Source organism: Monodelphis domestica, chromosome 2 (assembly GCF_027887165.1).
Source record: "Monodelphis domestica isolate mMonDom1 chromosome 2, mMonDom1.pri, whole genome shotgun sequence".
NCBI lineage: Eukaryota > Metazoa > Chordata > Mammalia > Didelphimorphia > Didelphidae > Monodelphis > Monodelphis domestica.
In genome coordinates this window covers 78,355,463-78,371,349 of record NC_077228.1, presented here as the reverse complement: position 1 = coordinate 78,371,349, position 15,887 = coordinate 78,355,463, and the positions used below count along the sequence as shown (strand labels likewise).

The following is a 15,887-nucleotide window of genomic DNA, read 5'->3' as shown; positions in this document are numbered from 1 at the left end:
AAGCATGTCACACAGCTCTTTTATCCTTGGAGAAGCTTCCTCAAGTAGATATGGGGGCAGACCTGATTGCTCCCATTTTACAGGTTAGCAAAGTGGGACCCAGAAAAGTCAAATGACTCATCAAAAGTTACATGAAGCATCAATAGAAGCATAATAAAAGAAACTTTCTGTTCTCTACCCCAAAGACATGCAACACGTACACCACAACCACATGAGACCCAAGGGCAATTCTCCACCTTTTCCATGGGACCCATATAATTTCCCCCTCCTCTGCCCTCTCAGGAAGGTCCTACCTACCTCCCCAGCCTGTACTTACTCCCATTCTTTCCTCCGGGCCTGAGGTGTACTCTGCATCTTGTGGGCTTCATGGGCCTTGATGATGTCTCTCTGTTCAATGAGCCCTCCCCGCCTCCGCTTCATAACCTCTGGACTCACAGGGAGGAATGGGCTCAAACTGGCATCCAGAGCACCACTGCCTTCCCATCCAGAGCCCTCACCCTCCTGCATGGGGAAGAAGACAGAAGAGGCATCGAAGCATAGGGCACGTGGGGATCCTGGTAGGGCCCCTGTCTCCTCCAGGGCCTCGGGATCCAGGAGAGCAGAAGTCTGGGTGGCCATCATGCCTGGGCCATGCTGGCGCCATGTCTCTTCTTCAGGCAGGGCTAGGATGTGTCGGTGGGTGGAAACACCAAGCTCAGGGCTTTCCCCGGTGGCCAAGGCCGGGATGAGCTCCTGGGACTTGTAGGCTGGGCACGGGCTGAGTCCATGCATATCTGGCACCATCACAGCACATCGCTCTAGAAGAAAAGGAGGAGAAGGGACAGATGGGGAAAAAAGTCAATGACAAATCCTTTTCCATTGAGGGGTCATCTTTGCTCAGTGTCACTCCACAATAAAATCACCAGGCAAAAAAGAACTCTCAGCCCTTTCTATACCATGCTTCCTCTACTAGGATCATAATCTTTACCTTCTCACCACTGGTGATCTGGATTCTGCCTCAGAATCTTTCAACTCTTATAGGTTAGACTTTGCCTTAACTTGCATGGAACCACAACTTCAAGTCACTTCCCTTACTATTTCATGGCATTTTTCAGCTCCCATTTTTCTTTTCTTCTAATCTCACTTAGCATGGAAGTTCCACCAGGGCAAAGACTTTCTTAATTGCTTGTATTTGTATACCCAGGCTTTGCATAGTGCCTAGCACACAGAAATTTTAATAAATACTAAATCTATCCATCCATTCACATTCCATACCTATCTAATCTATCCATCCATCCATTCATCAATCTTTCTATTCATACATCTATCTACCTACCTACCTATTCTATCCATCTATCCATCCATCCATCTATCTTTCTATCCATCTGTCTACCTCTACCTAATCTATCCATCTATCCAGCCAGCCAGCCATCTAACTTTCTATCCATACATCTACCTACCTACCTAACCTATCCATCTAAATGGTTTATACCCGATTCCTAGAGTCATACAGACAAGACAGTGTTCAACACCCTTGACCATCACCTACAAGTAAATGTTTGTTCTAGTTCATCTCTAAGCCAACACAGTGGCTGGCATAAAGTAAGTGCTTAAATGCTCATTTCTTTCCATTACCTCTGGGATGTAAGATGCTTCCTCTTCCTTCTGTAATCCTTTCTAGCATTCCATTCCCTTCATTTCCAGGGAGTTCTGCTTCCTCTATAACTTAAATGCCTTCTACTTCACTAGTATCTACTCTCTACCCCAGAACAAGCCCAAGAGTTGTACCAGTCCTTGGTAGAGAAGTTTCATCCTTAGATTCCTCCTCCCCTAAAACAGTCCTTGTCTTTAAAGCACTTATAGTCTATAAGGAAAAACAACTCATGCTATATATACATATGTATAGATGTACAAATATAAGGTATACATGCATGTATACATTATATATCTATATAAAATATATACAAGATAAATACAAAGCAGTTTGGGGGGCTGTAGAAACTAGAAGGCTTAGAAAAGACTTAATGGCGGTGCTTGATCTGAGTCTTGAAACAGGAAGGAAGGAAGGAAGGAAGAAAGGAAGGAAGGAAGGAAGGAAGGAAGGAAGGAAGGAAGGAAGGAACGAACGAAGGAACGAAGGAACGAAGGAATGAAGGAACGAAGGAACGAAGGAACGAAGGAACGAAGGAACGAAGGAACGAAGGAAGGAAGGATTTATTAAGTCTCTACTATATTCTAGGAACTAAATGCTAATTTGTAAAGCTAAATGCTTTACAAATATTATCTTGTTTGATCCTCATGGCAATCCTAGAATATGGGGCTATTATTAACCCCATTTTAAAGATGAGGAAACTAAGGCAAAATGAAGTTAAATGACTTTCCCAGGATCACACAGCTAGTAAATGTCTGAGAACAGATTTGAACTCATGTCTTCTTGACTTTAGAACCAACACTTTGTCCACCTCTTAGCACAAGGAAGTCTAAAAAATATTCCAGTTTTCTGGATTCTTGTCCATGGTTATTTCCTTTCTACCATACTGCTTCCAAATCAACAGTGCCTAGCACTATTCATATTTCTAAAGGTTTCTTAGCATGCTAAAAACAAAGAATGTTTTTCCCTCTCACCCTTAGTGTGTGGAGATGAATGCAAAAAGTGTGATGGAAATTTTGTCCCTGTTAGTATGACCTCTCTGGGCCTTGGTTCTCTCATAAGTAAAGATCAGACAGGTTAGACTAGATGAACTCTAAGGTCCTTTCCATTTCTAAACTCTTTGTTTACTTATGACAAGTTCTATCCTGCCTGAACAATCTTATCCTCAGTTTCTACCCAGAAACTGAGACCTGGGAAAAGCTATTTTTTTTTCTCAGAGATCTTCCCTGGAAAAATTACTAGCATCTCCTCTCACCCATGTCCTCTAGTTTCCAAAGTTGTATCCATTAATGTTTTTGCCAGCCTCCTCTCCTCGTGATCATTAAGGAAAGGTGTCAAATCAAAAAAAAGAAATAGAAATGTTGTTCTGCTCTTGAGTGCTACAAAACCCAATGTTAATGGTGAAGGGAGTCTGACTTGCCAGGAGAAGAGCTTGAAGGAGAGTCTTTTAGAAGCTCCAGTCCTCCCTTTCTCTCATTTGCCCTCATCCACCCATATTCTTGGTACAATTCAGCATCCCTGGGGCTCTCATTAATGCAGAGCTCCTGTTCCTTGTGATAAGAGTTATAAATTTAGTAGCTAGGACTTAGACTGAGGGTGGAGGGAGAGATTAGGGGAGAACAGAAGGGGCAGAGTTTGAGAATCATGGGAGAAGAGAGCCATGGAGCAAATGAATTTCAAGTTTTCCCAAAGAAGGCTGCGTGGGACCCTTGTAGGAATGATTCATGCTTACCATGTCATTCTGTCTCAACTTTGCTTGATGGATTTTAAAATTATCTTTCATTTCTGTAATGTTTAAATGTCTCTCCCTTCACACACACACACACACACACACACACACACACACACACACACACACACACACACACACAAACTTCCCAGTCTGTTCAGTCTCTCTTCAAGGGCTTTCTCGATTTCTGCCTTCTCAGAGGTCTTGTCCCTCTCCAAGAAGATCTCTAGGATCTGACCTCTCCTGGGTTTGACTGCCATAAGAACCCATCTCCTTTCTATTTCTACTAGTGCCATTGATCCAACTTCAGAACCCCCACCCTCTTCATAGATTTCTCCTTCCAAGATGCTTTTCTGATTTTGGTAGTATCTTTGCCAAAATGCTACAGCAGTAATATATACCACAGAATTCTAGCTTCAACAGAATCAATTTTAAAAATATCAAAACATGAAATTATCTCATCTTTCCTTTAAGCATTACAGTTAAGCAACCCCACTATTATTGATATAAATGTCCATCAAGAGAATCCGTTCTTTGTTGCTGCTATTGTCTGTGAGACTGGCCAATCCTCACTATTGACCATGTTTCATCCTCCTGCAGATAATCAGGCAAACACTCAGAATGAGAAAGGTAAACTCTTCCTAAGAGTAGATGAGGCAGGATCGAATTCATGAAGTGAACAAGCAGCAACCAAAAACCATGTTGGAATGATATTATGGAATGGTCATGAAATGTTAAAATACAGGGTATTGGGACAAGTAAGGAAATTCGTTGAGAGGAGCAGAGATTTAAGTTAGGATATTAATAATGAATGAATCAGTAAACAAAATGTAAAGAATTCCAGAGAACTGATGCTTGGTCTGGCTCAACTTACTTCTTCAAATGCTTATTAGTCAATCAATAAATACTTGTTAAGAGCTAGATACTATGTGCAAGCACAGACATACAATAAGAGGCAAGAGGTAGTCCCTACCCTCAAGGAGCTCATAATCTAAAAGATACAACAAGCAAACATAGGCACAATCAAGCTATATAAATAATTAATAATTAAGAGAGGACAGACACTAGAAGTTAGAGGGTGTAAGAAAGGCTTCCAGGAGAAGATAAAATTTTAGTTAGGACTTGAAAGAAGCCAGAGAAGCCACGAGGTAGTGATGAAGAGGAGAAGCATTCTACGAAGGAGGACAATCAGAGAAAATGCCTGAAGCAGAAAGATGGAATGTTTTGTTTGGGGAATATCCAGGAAGTCAGCATCACTGGATTGAAGAGTATGTGGCAGAGAAAAAAGTGTAAGAAGATCTGAAGTGGGAGAGGTTAGAAAGGGCTTAAGAACACCAAAGAAAGGATATTATGTTCAACCCTGTAGGCAATACTGAATAGGAGAGTGACATGGTCAAACCTGCATTTTAGGAAAATCACTTAGTTACTGAATGGAGGATGAATTACATTGGGAAAAAAAGACTTGAACTCACCATCAGGATATTGCAATAGTCCAGGCTTAAGTTGATGAGGGTCTATATCATGGTGTTGGCAGTACCAAAGGAGAGAAAGAGGTGCCTTTTTATGGTCACTGTCATTTTTTCCACACTCCTTGCCCATTCCAATCCTTCCTAACTGATGTGTAAATGATCAGAGTACTACTGACCAACTTGATTCAGCAATGCCTATCAAGCTATAAAAAGATTATACCTTGGGGGCAGCTGGGTGGCTCAGTGGATTGAGAGCCAGGCCTAGAGAAGGGAGGTCCTGGGTTCAAATCTGGCCTCAGATACTTCCCAGCTGTGTGACCCTGGGCAAGTCACTTGACCCCCATTGCCTAGCCCTTACCACTCTTTTGCCTTGTAGCCAATACACAGTATTGACTCCAAGATGGAAGGTAAGGGTTTAAAAAAATTATACTTTACTTTCCATTCCAAGCAACACCAAGAAAAGGGACATAATTTCTTCTCCTTATCCTTTCCCTGATCTTTCCTCCCTTATATCCACCCTTGCCCCACCCCATGTTCTGATTTGAGTGATCCCCACTTAACCCAGGGCATGAAGTGCCCTTATTTTCCCCAGCATCAAGTTGGAACAGAATTAAACAAGCTGTCTTTTGGCATCCCCCTCAGGAACAGAACCTATAATTCAGAGCAATCAGTTCCAGGGTGTTGAGCAAGCATACATTCACACTTCAGAAGGGGATGGGACACAAGAAAGGACTTCTATGACCACACCAGTGTCTAACACAGGAGAAGCCATGTAAAGAGATGATGAAGTCTTGAAGAAGGTAGACAATTATTGAGCAGCTCTAGAGATGGATAAGATGCACATCCATGATGTGTTCCAACTCTATGGTTCTATCATAGTCCATTCATTCTGGGCTTAGGGAATTGACAGAGCCTGTGGTGAAAAAATAAAACCAATCAAGGAGTAGCACAGAATGAACAGAAGAAATGCAAGCCAAGAAACTTCCTAAAAACCATATTGGGGCATCACCCTCAATATCCCAGGTGCTTTAAAAGGAATGGTAATAGAAAAAAACCCTTGCTTTTAGACAAAGAACTATAGAATAATAGACAGAAAAATATAGAATAATTGCAGTGAACTCCAAGAGTCTTGTGCTTGGTCCATACTTCATACTGTATTTTAATTTAAAATCCAGGAATTTTTTATTTTTTGTTTAAGATTGTTTTACATAAAATCCAAGATTTTGATTTTGTTTGAGAAAAAGATCTTTAGGAAAGAAGCTTGAAACTCCTAAATCCAGAGAATGAATTGTTGCAGAAAGATACCAGAAAATTCACACTTCATCAAGAAGATCAAGAATGAACTTTGGATATGGTTGATTGAACTGAACTTTGATTGAACATTTATTGTAATTGTACATATTTATGCCAAAAGGGACTGCCCCTAATCTGGCTTTCTGTCAATGCACCCAGCAAAACATTGGTTTTGCTTTCTTTCTTTTCTATTTCCTCCCTCACTACTCTATTTTCCTCTTAGAAAATTGAATATTGTGTATATCCATAGTTAGAAGTGCATTTAGGATTACAAATTGATTATGTTAAATGATCAATGGGGAGACTAGTCTCCCCATGATCATCAGGGGGGATTGTGAATATTGAAATTTCTCAGACTTGTGAATATTAAAAAATTCCCCATTGGGGAATTCTCCATTGGGACAATTCCCTATTGGGAACATTCCCCATTTGGACAGTGAGAACTCTACTTACTCCACCCATACTTAAGCCTGCTTTAGGGGAGAAAACTCCTTGCTGAACAATGAAAAATACTTACACCCATACTTAAGCCATGCCTATTTATAGAATTAATAAAAAGGGATGCTAAGTACCTATAAAAGTCAGGCAACTTGTAAACTTCCATAGGACAAAGAGGTGAGAAACTTACTCAGAAATTCTAGCCTACTCAGGTGTGGATTACTAAAAGGATTAGTCTACTCAGGTGTGAATTCAGAATGGGCTGTCCTTTGGAAAACATCTACTATGATTGGTAGATGGAAGAACTTAGGGGAGGTGACATAGGAGAAAACCCCCTATATAAGAAAAGGACAGGCTGTTGAAAAGACACACAGGCTCTTGACAAAGAGTCTCTAAGGAGGTTGTTGAGAGAAGGACAATCTCTAAGGAGGTCTCTCAAGGGAGGCTGACTCTGGCTGGAACTCCCTCTGGGGAGACTCTGTCCCCCTGAATCCTCTCGTGAACAGATCTTGTGGTGAGTGATAAAAGACTGACTGATCTCCCTCTCTTAAGACTCAGGTCTAGCCCATGTTGGCTTAAGGCCCTTCATACTTATTCCTTTCTTACTCTTTCTCTCTTTCTTTAATTCCTCATTGTATTATTAATTAAATTCTCTATAAAACCCAGTTGACTTGGGTATATTCATAATTGGGAATATTTCCCTGGCGACCACCTTATATTTGATTTAAAACAAGACACTGTAGTGAAAACATATTTTCGGCATTCACAATTTACTCACCCACTCTTATATCTACTACAATTTAGGCCTTCCACTATTTTACTCACTACAGTTTACAACCTCAACCATTTTAATTATTACAGTTTATGGCATCCTTCCACTCCTTTAAATGCCACAATACCTAATTCATCTCTGTATTCTCACTACCAAATCTCATGGGTTTTAAATTCTAGATTCTAATGGGGACCTGAAAAGAGGTTTTCCCATGAGGTCCACTTCATTAGTCCACTCACACAGAAGCATTCTTGTTAAATATCTGGGAGTAAGAGTATTCTCCCCAGCATCCAAACTCTGTAGAATACAAAAGCTTGGGCCATAGTGATGCTTGTGTCTACCTTCAAAAAGCAAAGATGGTTTTTATTTCATCCCCCTCCTTTTGCTATATGACTCTTCTTTTTAAGAGGGACCCCAACTGGCTCAGATTGGATATTCTCATACCCAAGCATTTACCTCCCCCTCTCACTTTCTTACCCTCTCACTTTCAAGTCCTTATTTCTTAATATTTCCTGCCTGAGTTTTTTTTTTTGTTTCTTCCCAATCAAAAATCAGGAACCATAACCACTCCTTTTGTTCCTCTGAGCTTCTAGGATTCCTTCCAGGTAGCCCCCTGAGTCTGTAATAATCAACCAACTCCTTAACAGCCTAGCAATCTCACTCTACCCAGCCTTTAAAATTCCTCCTTTAACATCTATGCCTCAAAAACAGCAGGATTCTGACAAGGCACCTAGCCCAGAGCCTCTACAGTTATGACTAACAAAGAATGAAGGACTTTTAGGCTTGGACCCACAGGCTGAGTGAGTCGGCCAGGATCCAGTTCCTCATGCTGTTGCTGCTTTGGGGTACAATATAGATAGTGCTATTTACCAGATTTTCACCATCAATATTTCACCTAGCTTCCCAAGATTCCCCAGTACTCCTATAGAAAGGAGATTGCAAACCACCACCACCCTGTTCACGGTTTCCAATCTACCAAATTAACATAAAATATTCTTTGCTTTTTAAAAGATTCACCCCAGCACATTAGAAGAGAAATGGGGGGGAGTGGGGGAGAGAGACAATACTAAGTGACTTTTACCCAGTCTTGTTCTATTAGCTCAATTCTAGCTCATGCCACAGATCTGGCTAGCCAGACTGCTACATTTCCACTCCCTGGTATCTGCTTCTTCAGTCTTCCATTATAGGAGTAGGGGTCTAGAAACATGGAAGACAGCTATCTCCAAAAGTTCTTTTAATCCAACCCTTCCACAGAATCTCTCATTGGATCATGGACCTGAAAATCTGCTGAAATCCCTCTTGTCTACCTTTTTCATTCTTTTAAGACAAATCCTTCCATATCTGAGCCCCCAAAGCTATCTGTCCATCCCAGGTTCCAAGTACCCTTCCTTTCTTCTGAGGTCTCCACATTCCAATTCAGCAGTGAGGTGGCATAGAAGGTGCTTCTTGAGCATTCACTTCTTGAGTGAATGGCATCACTTTGACACCTGTAAGAAAAATGGATTGAAGAGTCTAGAGACAGAAGAGAAACTAATTAAGCCAATATTACAACAGTCCAGGCAAAAGGTCATGAGGGACAGACTAGGGTGGTTGTGGTATAAGTGGAGAGAAAGGGGTAGATGCAAGAATTGTTTTGGAAGAAGCAACAAGACAAGGCAACTGTTTAGATATATGGAGTAAAGGAAATGAGGAATCAAAGCTGAATCTAAAGTTGCAAATCTAGTATATGGGTGATAGGAATTGGGTCCTTAACAGAAAGAAGGAAGTTATAAAAATGTGTGGGTGTCAGTGGGAACTGATCAGACCCATTTCAGTTCTGTCAAGTAAAATTCCAATGGAACCTCCAGGTGAAATTTCCATCAGGAAGCTGATGATGCAGGAGTAGAGCTCAAGAGAAAGATGAAACTGGATATATAGTTTTGGAAATTATTTGCATTTCAATGATAACTAATTCCTTTGGAACTAATTAAGAGAGTATAAAAAGAATAGAGGGTTTAGGATCAGTTCTGGCATATATACATCCATAACTCCATCTGTACTTGTGGATCTAGTAAAGAAGATTTAGAACTAAGAGGAGAAATAGAAGAGAGGTGAGACACAAAAATTCAGGAGGGAAGAATATGATAGAGAAGGTGGTAGCCTGTTCGGTGGTTAAAAGGATGACTAACTGAGTAAAGGCCATTGGATTTAGCAGTTCAAGAGATCAATAGTGATCAAGGAAAGAAAAATTTTGGTGGAACTGATTTGTTCGGCAAATATAGAAGTCAGTTTTGATTGCAAGGAATTGAGAAGTAAGAAAGGGAAAGGGGATGCAAATAGTGCAGAGAACTTTTCCTAGACGTTTGGGTATGAAAGGAAGATTTCTAATATCTTTAGGAAATAATAAAATCAAGTGAATGGTTTGAAGTATATATAGAGATCTACACATATAAGCAGGAGGTGAGGAGAAGATAAAAAGTAAAAATTAGGAATAGAAAGAGGATGAGGAAAGGGGTAAACTCCAAGAGGAGATAAGAGAAAAAAGAATCAGAGGCACAAATAAAAAGGTCAGAAAAGAGCTAACTTTTTCTCTGAGTCTAAAGCAAAGGAAGAAGGATTGTGGAATGCCCCTGAAAGGTCTGAAGGGTTAATGTGGGAGGAAGAAGGAATTCATAAGAAATGTCTTCAATATTTTAAATAAAGTATGAGATTAGATCCTTTGCTGAGATGGAGAGTATGAGGGTGGCTTGAGTAAAGACAAGAGGGTTTGAAACTTTGTGGAGTGTAATAAAGAGTCAGTTGTGGAAAAGCAAAACAATTGGTGAGTAGCCTTGGGGATTCAGTTGGAATTAAACAACATTAAGTTGTAGTGCATCCATTGAGCAGGGCTATGTGCCTTCCTATAATGCTATTAGACAAAGCAAATAAACCTCAGCAGAGAAGGCAGATGATGGGGCTAATCCAGGTTGAGGTTTGTGTAACAACAGGAAAAGAGGTTGAGAAATTTGACTAGAGAACAGAGTACAGCTGAACTAGTTAACTAAAGGATCAAAAAAGGGAGTTGGCAATAAACTAACAAATAAAGCACATGGTAGGGGGCAGAAGAAGAAAGAAGAACAAGTTCTCAAGAACCTGAACTGTTCTCCATTCAGGTTAGGTTGATATTCAATGAGTTCTAATCATTTTGATTAATTCTACAATCAGATATAGGCTCCTTTATTTAGCTTTTAAAACCCTTTACAGCCTAGCTCCTTTGCAACTCATTCATGGGTACTCTGTCCCCTCACCACTAGCTCTTAATTTCCCTGGCTTCCTTCAAGATTCAGATCGAATCCCACCTTGTACAGGGGGTCTTTCCCTGTTCCAATCTTCCCCCACTGTTAATCCCTTCCTTTCTCAGAATATTTTCTGTCTTCTCTGTATAGATACATAAACCCAATTATTTGCATATTGTCTATTCCATTAGAATGCGAGGGGAGAAAGGAGGGGAAGAACATGAATCATGTAACCATGGAAAAATATTCTAAATTAATTATAAATTTTCAATTTAAAAAAAGGATGTGAGCCCCTTGAGGGCAGGGACAGCATTTTTGCCTGCCATTGTATCTCTAGTCCTTAGCATAGTGTCTGGCTTATGAGAAACATTAAATAAATTCTTTTTGATTGTCTATAGCAAAATTGTTTGCATAATTGAGAATAAATAATTTAGGAAAGTGATGGACTTAGAAAGAAGGACAATGCGGACTGACTAGAGATGGCAGAGAATATGAATAATATATTTTCAGGGGATGAGATTTGGGAAGAGATAGAAAGATGAGAGGTTGTGATAAAAATAATTTCCAAGTTCTGAATTGTGAAGGTGAAAGTTTTGTTGGCAATGATGATGGGTATGACCATCTGTGTGTGTGTGTGTGCCTGAGAGGGTTTGAAAGTGGAAGTCATGAAGGATGAAGAGACTGATGAATTGAAAGGACAGGACATTTGAGGAGCATGTACTCTATTGAAATCTTCTCTCCAAGGACAAGGGTTGGTTGGAGTGGAGAGGAAGACTGCAAGCCAGAGATTAAATTCACTGAGAAAGAAGGATTGAGTAAATAAATCACGACCTTATTGTGTAAAAAGCACTATGATGAGTTATAGGAAGACAAAAAGAAAAAGTAAAACACTCCCTACTTTCAAGGGACTCATTCTAATGGGGGAGACAATATGTATGGAAGGTTTGGATTATGTCAAAAGGATAAGTCCCGAGATCCTTAGAATGCAGGAGCAAAACAGATGGTAATGCCTTTTATTTCACGTCATTTCCACTGATGAAATATCAATTTCTGATAATGAAGCATTTGACATTTCCAAGGACTGAGGTAACAAAATCTTTCATTAATGGTTCTTAACAGATGTGACTATAGAACCTGCAGGAACAATCGCCAGGCTCCATCCCAACAAAGGTTGCTTCCCAGAATGATAACTGCATGCTCTGGGCTAAAATCATTGCTATTCCGAAAGCTCTTGGATTCAGGATCCCAGATCATCTCTTTCAGAAGCTGAGTGGAAATAGAAGAGATGGTGGTGATGATGGTGGTAGTGGCCGTTTGATTTACTTAACTCATGCTTTAAGGGTGTGGAACTTTGTGGAGTGAAATAGATTGTGGAAGAACAAAACAATTGGTGAGTAGCAGTGGGGACTCAGTTGGAATTAGACAACATTAAGCTGTAGTACACCCAGTGAGCATGGTTGTGTGCCTTCCTATAATGCTGTAAGCAAAACAAATAAGTCAATCATGATGCCTCCTGTCTCTCCTTTAGGGTGCCCTGCTGTTTCAGCTAAGCTAACATGCCTATTCTTTGAATAAGAAAGAAGGAAAAATACCCTGTTAACTGCTTGAAGTGAATAAGCTTTCAATAAGTTCTTACTAGATGCCAGTCAGAAGCAACTAGGTGGCTTAGTGAAGAGAGTACTGGGTCTGAAGTCAGGAAGACCTGAGTTCAAGTTCACCCTAAGACACTCACTAGCTGGGCAAGTGAACCTGAGCAAGTCACTAAATCTCTGTCTTAATCAACTGGAAAAGCAAACCATTGCAGTATCTTTGTCAAGAAAATCCCATGATGGGTCAGAGTCAAATACGAGAGAACAATAATATGCCAGGCACTGAGTTACTCAATGGAGATTCAAAGAAAGGAAAAATACAGTTCCTGGCCTCAAGGAGTTCACATTCTAACCTGGAAGACAACTCATAAATAATTGAATCTACAAAATTTGTATAGTGAAAATGGAAAATAATCTCAGAGGAAAGGCACTGGCACCTAGAGGGACAGGAAAGGTTTCTGCAGAAGGTATGATAAGAACTGATTCTTGAAGGAAGCCACAGGGTTTCCAGAACTCAAATAGGTAGATATAGTTGGATGTAATACACCTCAAAAAAGAAGAGGTGGCTGAGTGATGGTGGCCATGGGAGCACTCTGGAAGGGACAGAATGGAACAAGAAGTATGCTTTCTCTTCTACCTGGCTTAGTTTATCAGTTGAGGCAGGAAGGCAAGCATGCCCAGGATTAGAGAGAGGGTGACTAGACACACAGCATCTATTGAGGGGTAGAGGATTTCCATGATTGCAAAAAGGTGAGAGGAATGTGGGAAAAATAAGTTTAATATCAAGGACAATTTGTTGACATTGGTACAAAGATACCATAGGACACAATGAAAGTGAGAGAGATGCAGAAGAGTAGAGTTGGGACAAATGGGGAAAGGGGATCAAGGAGTGGGAACAGGTGAAGAAAAATTTCTCCTAAGTAGCCTTCAATTCTGAATCATAGGTATTCAGATAGAAGAAAGAGAAGAGAGAATTTTCTAGCTACGGGACCATAGATTGTCACTCTCTTCCTAGTGGCCGCGATACTCATACTCTATCTTGGATGCTAAATTCATTATCATCTCTGGGAGGGGGCAAAGGAAGGGCACAGACTCTGGTCCTAGGCCAGCCTTTATAGCCAAGGCAGTAATGGAGGTCATTCCAGGTGTCTGGATGGTGAGAAGCATTTTGATTATGAAAAGCTTCCAAGGATATAGAAGGCTGAATTAGGATTGATATAATCACTTCACCCCTGCCCTTCCTCAATTAGTAAGGACAGCTGTGCTGGCCAACTAGAATGTTGATTTGGGTAATCACCCTATGAGGCAGACAGCAAGAGTCATTATCCCCAGGAAGAAAAGAGGAAATCTGATGTGGGCTCATATCCTTTAGAGGTCATCAAGATCAGCCACTCATTTTGCATATAAGGAAACTGAGGCTCAGAGAAAATACTTGTACAAGGTCACACAGTTCAAAATTATCAAACCTAGAATTTGAACCCAAGTCCTCTCACTATGAAGCTTGAGAGATTTCACCATATCCCATATTCCTCACAGGTAGACTTAGACTTATAACAAACACAAGAGAAAAAATAAACAGATTATCAGCTTTATCTGCTGTGACTTTCTGACCCCCAAGGGCAGCCCACATCCTTAAAAAGGTTGGAAAATTGGGGGTTATGCCAATGATTTCTGTTACAAGTTTTTCTTTGGTGAATGCCCAAAAAGGTATAAGTATCCCAAAGGTAATGCCAACTAGACATAGAAGATATAAAGATTAGACAGTCTCTGCCCTCAAGGACAACAATGTTGGACTGGGTTCTAATCCTATCTTGTCCACTTACTAGAAATCACACACACACACACACACACATACACACACACACACACACACACACACACACACACACATATATATATGTATATATATGCATATATACATACATATGTACTTCCAGTGGGTACCCTGACACAAACATTGCCATTGACCCTTCCCCTCCTGGGTCTAATCCTCTCCTGGAATTTCCAATGGACCTCCCATAATTCTGTGATGTGTGCATGTTTTGGTTTTATCCTTAACAATAAGCTGGTAGCAACCATGAATCGAAGACTGATTAATGTGTAAAATAAACCAGCAGGTGAAGTTTCCCTTCAGATATCAGCAGTTTATCATCGGGCTAGGAGTCAGCAGCCTAGACTGAAATTGCCATCCACTGATGGAATCTGTGTGACCTTGAACAAATCATTTAACTCCTCTTCAGATCCATTTTTCTCAGCTATAAGATGGAAAGGTTAGACTAGAAAATCAGAAATGTCCCTTCCAATTCTAATATCCTATAATTTCTAAAGATATGTTCAGTTCTTATTGAGTGTTTTATTTACACTGGGCATTTGCAAATCCAGAAGGCAACTCTTGGAATTAACTAGTTTTTAAATTTTTACTGCAATATAGGATATCCACATATTCAATTCAACTATTCAATGATCATTTATAATCTACTTTGTGCCTGGCACTATGCTAGGCTGACAAGACAATGAAACAGTTCCAGCCCTGGAGTAGCTTACATTTTCCTGGAGAACTACTTCTTCTCTCCACCATTTAATACCAACCTGGATCCAGGTGAGCACCTAGAGGTTTAGTGAATAGAATACTAGCCCTGGGGTCAGGAAGATCTGAATTCAAATCCTGTCTCAGGATTGTGGGCAGTTCACTTAACCTATCAGCCTCAGTTTTCTATCTATAAAACAGGGATGATTATAATAGCACCTACCTCCAACAGTTATTGTGAGGATAAAAAGATATAATACATGAAAAGTGCTTTGTAGATCTTAAAGTAATATATAAATTCTTGCTATTATTATTGATTTTTTCACTGAGAAAAGGAGATTAAAAAATCTTTTGAAATTGTGCCTTTTTTGAGAACAACTTTATAATATATCAAAGCATCTTGGTCCTTTGTAAAGAAGCAATGGTTAATAGAGGCAGCTAGGTGGTTCAGGGGATAGAGAACCAGGCCTGAAGATCTGGAGGTCCTAGGTTCAAATCTGGTCTCAGACACATCCCAGCTGTTTGACTAAGCACTCCACAGTACCTATTTCAATTGCCTTCATGGTCATTGGAACAAATTTTTCTTCTCTACCCATTCCAAGGGATGGAGTCTTCAAATACTTTTGGTAGCTATCCCCCCTAACTCAACAATGGGTTTGAGACTTGTCAGTTATCCTCAACCTGGTTTCCGCTGAGACAATTTTGCCAGAGAGTGGCCTCTATGCATCCCACAATGTCTTGGAGCTACAAGTGAGAGTTGGGTGAAAGGTGGATGCCAAAAGTGAATGAGCAACCCTAAAAAAGCTCAGTAAGACCTCATACCAGAAATGCTGGTCCTGCCTGAATACCCCATACACTCCAGGTGCCTACTAATGCTATTTCAATGATCAAGCAATCTCTCCCTCCTTTGTACATCTACCACTTTCCAGTTTTGTCTCTCTAATTTGATTATAATTTCTTTGAGAGTATGAATGTATGCCTTGTATGCCTTAGTGTGCTCACAATGTCATAGTTTAATGCTTTAGGTAGTGCCTTATTTGATTTAATTCTAAGAATTTGATAAATGTTTGCTGATTGATTGATTGGTTGATTAAAATTTACCAGAAAGTTTTTTCATGCAAATAAACCCATGGCAGTGCTCTAATCATTGCTTGCACACTAGAAGAGAAATAATGTTAGCTCTCTT

At 40.2% G+C, this 15,887-nt stretch overlaps 1 protein-coding gene across 1 annotated transcript in view; it reads right to left on the bottom strand.

Annotated features, from left to right (window-relative positions):
- Positions 1-15,887, bottom strand: part of CACNA1E (calcium voltage-gated channel subunit alpha1 E) — a 667,319-nt gene that overhangs the window by 537,960 nt on the left and 113,472 nt on the right. The window contains exon 2 of the mRNA XM_056815619.1: positions 317-797. Within this exon, the coding sequence (XP_056671597.1) occupies positions 317-783 (467 nt within the window). The 5' untranslated portion in view covers positions 784-797. The remainder of the gene's footprint in view (positions 1-316; positions 798-15,887) is intronic.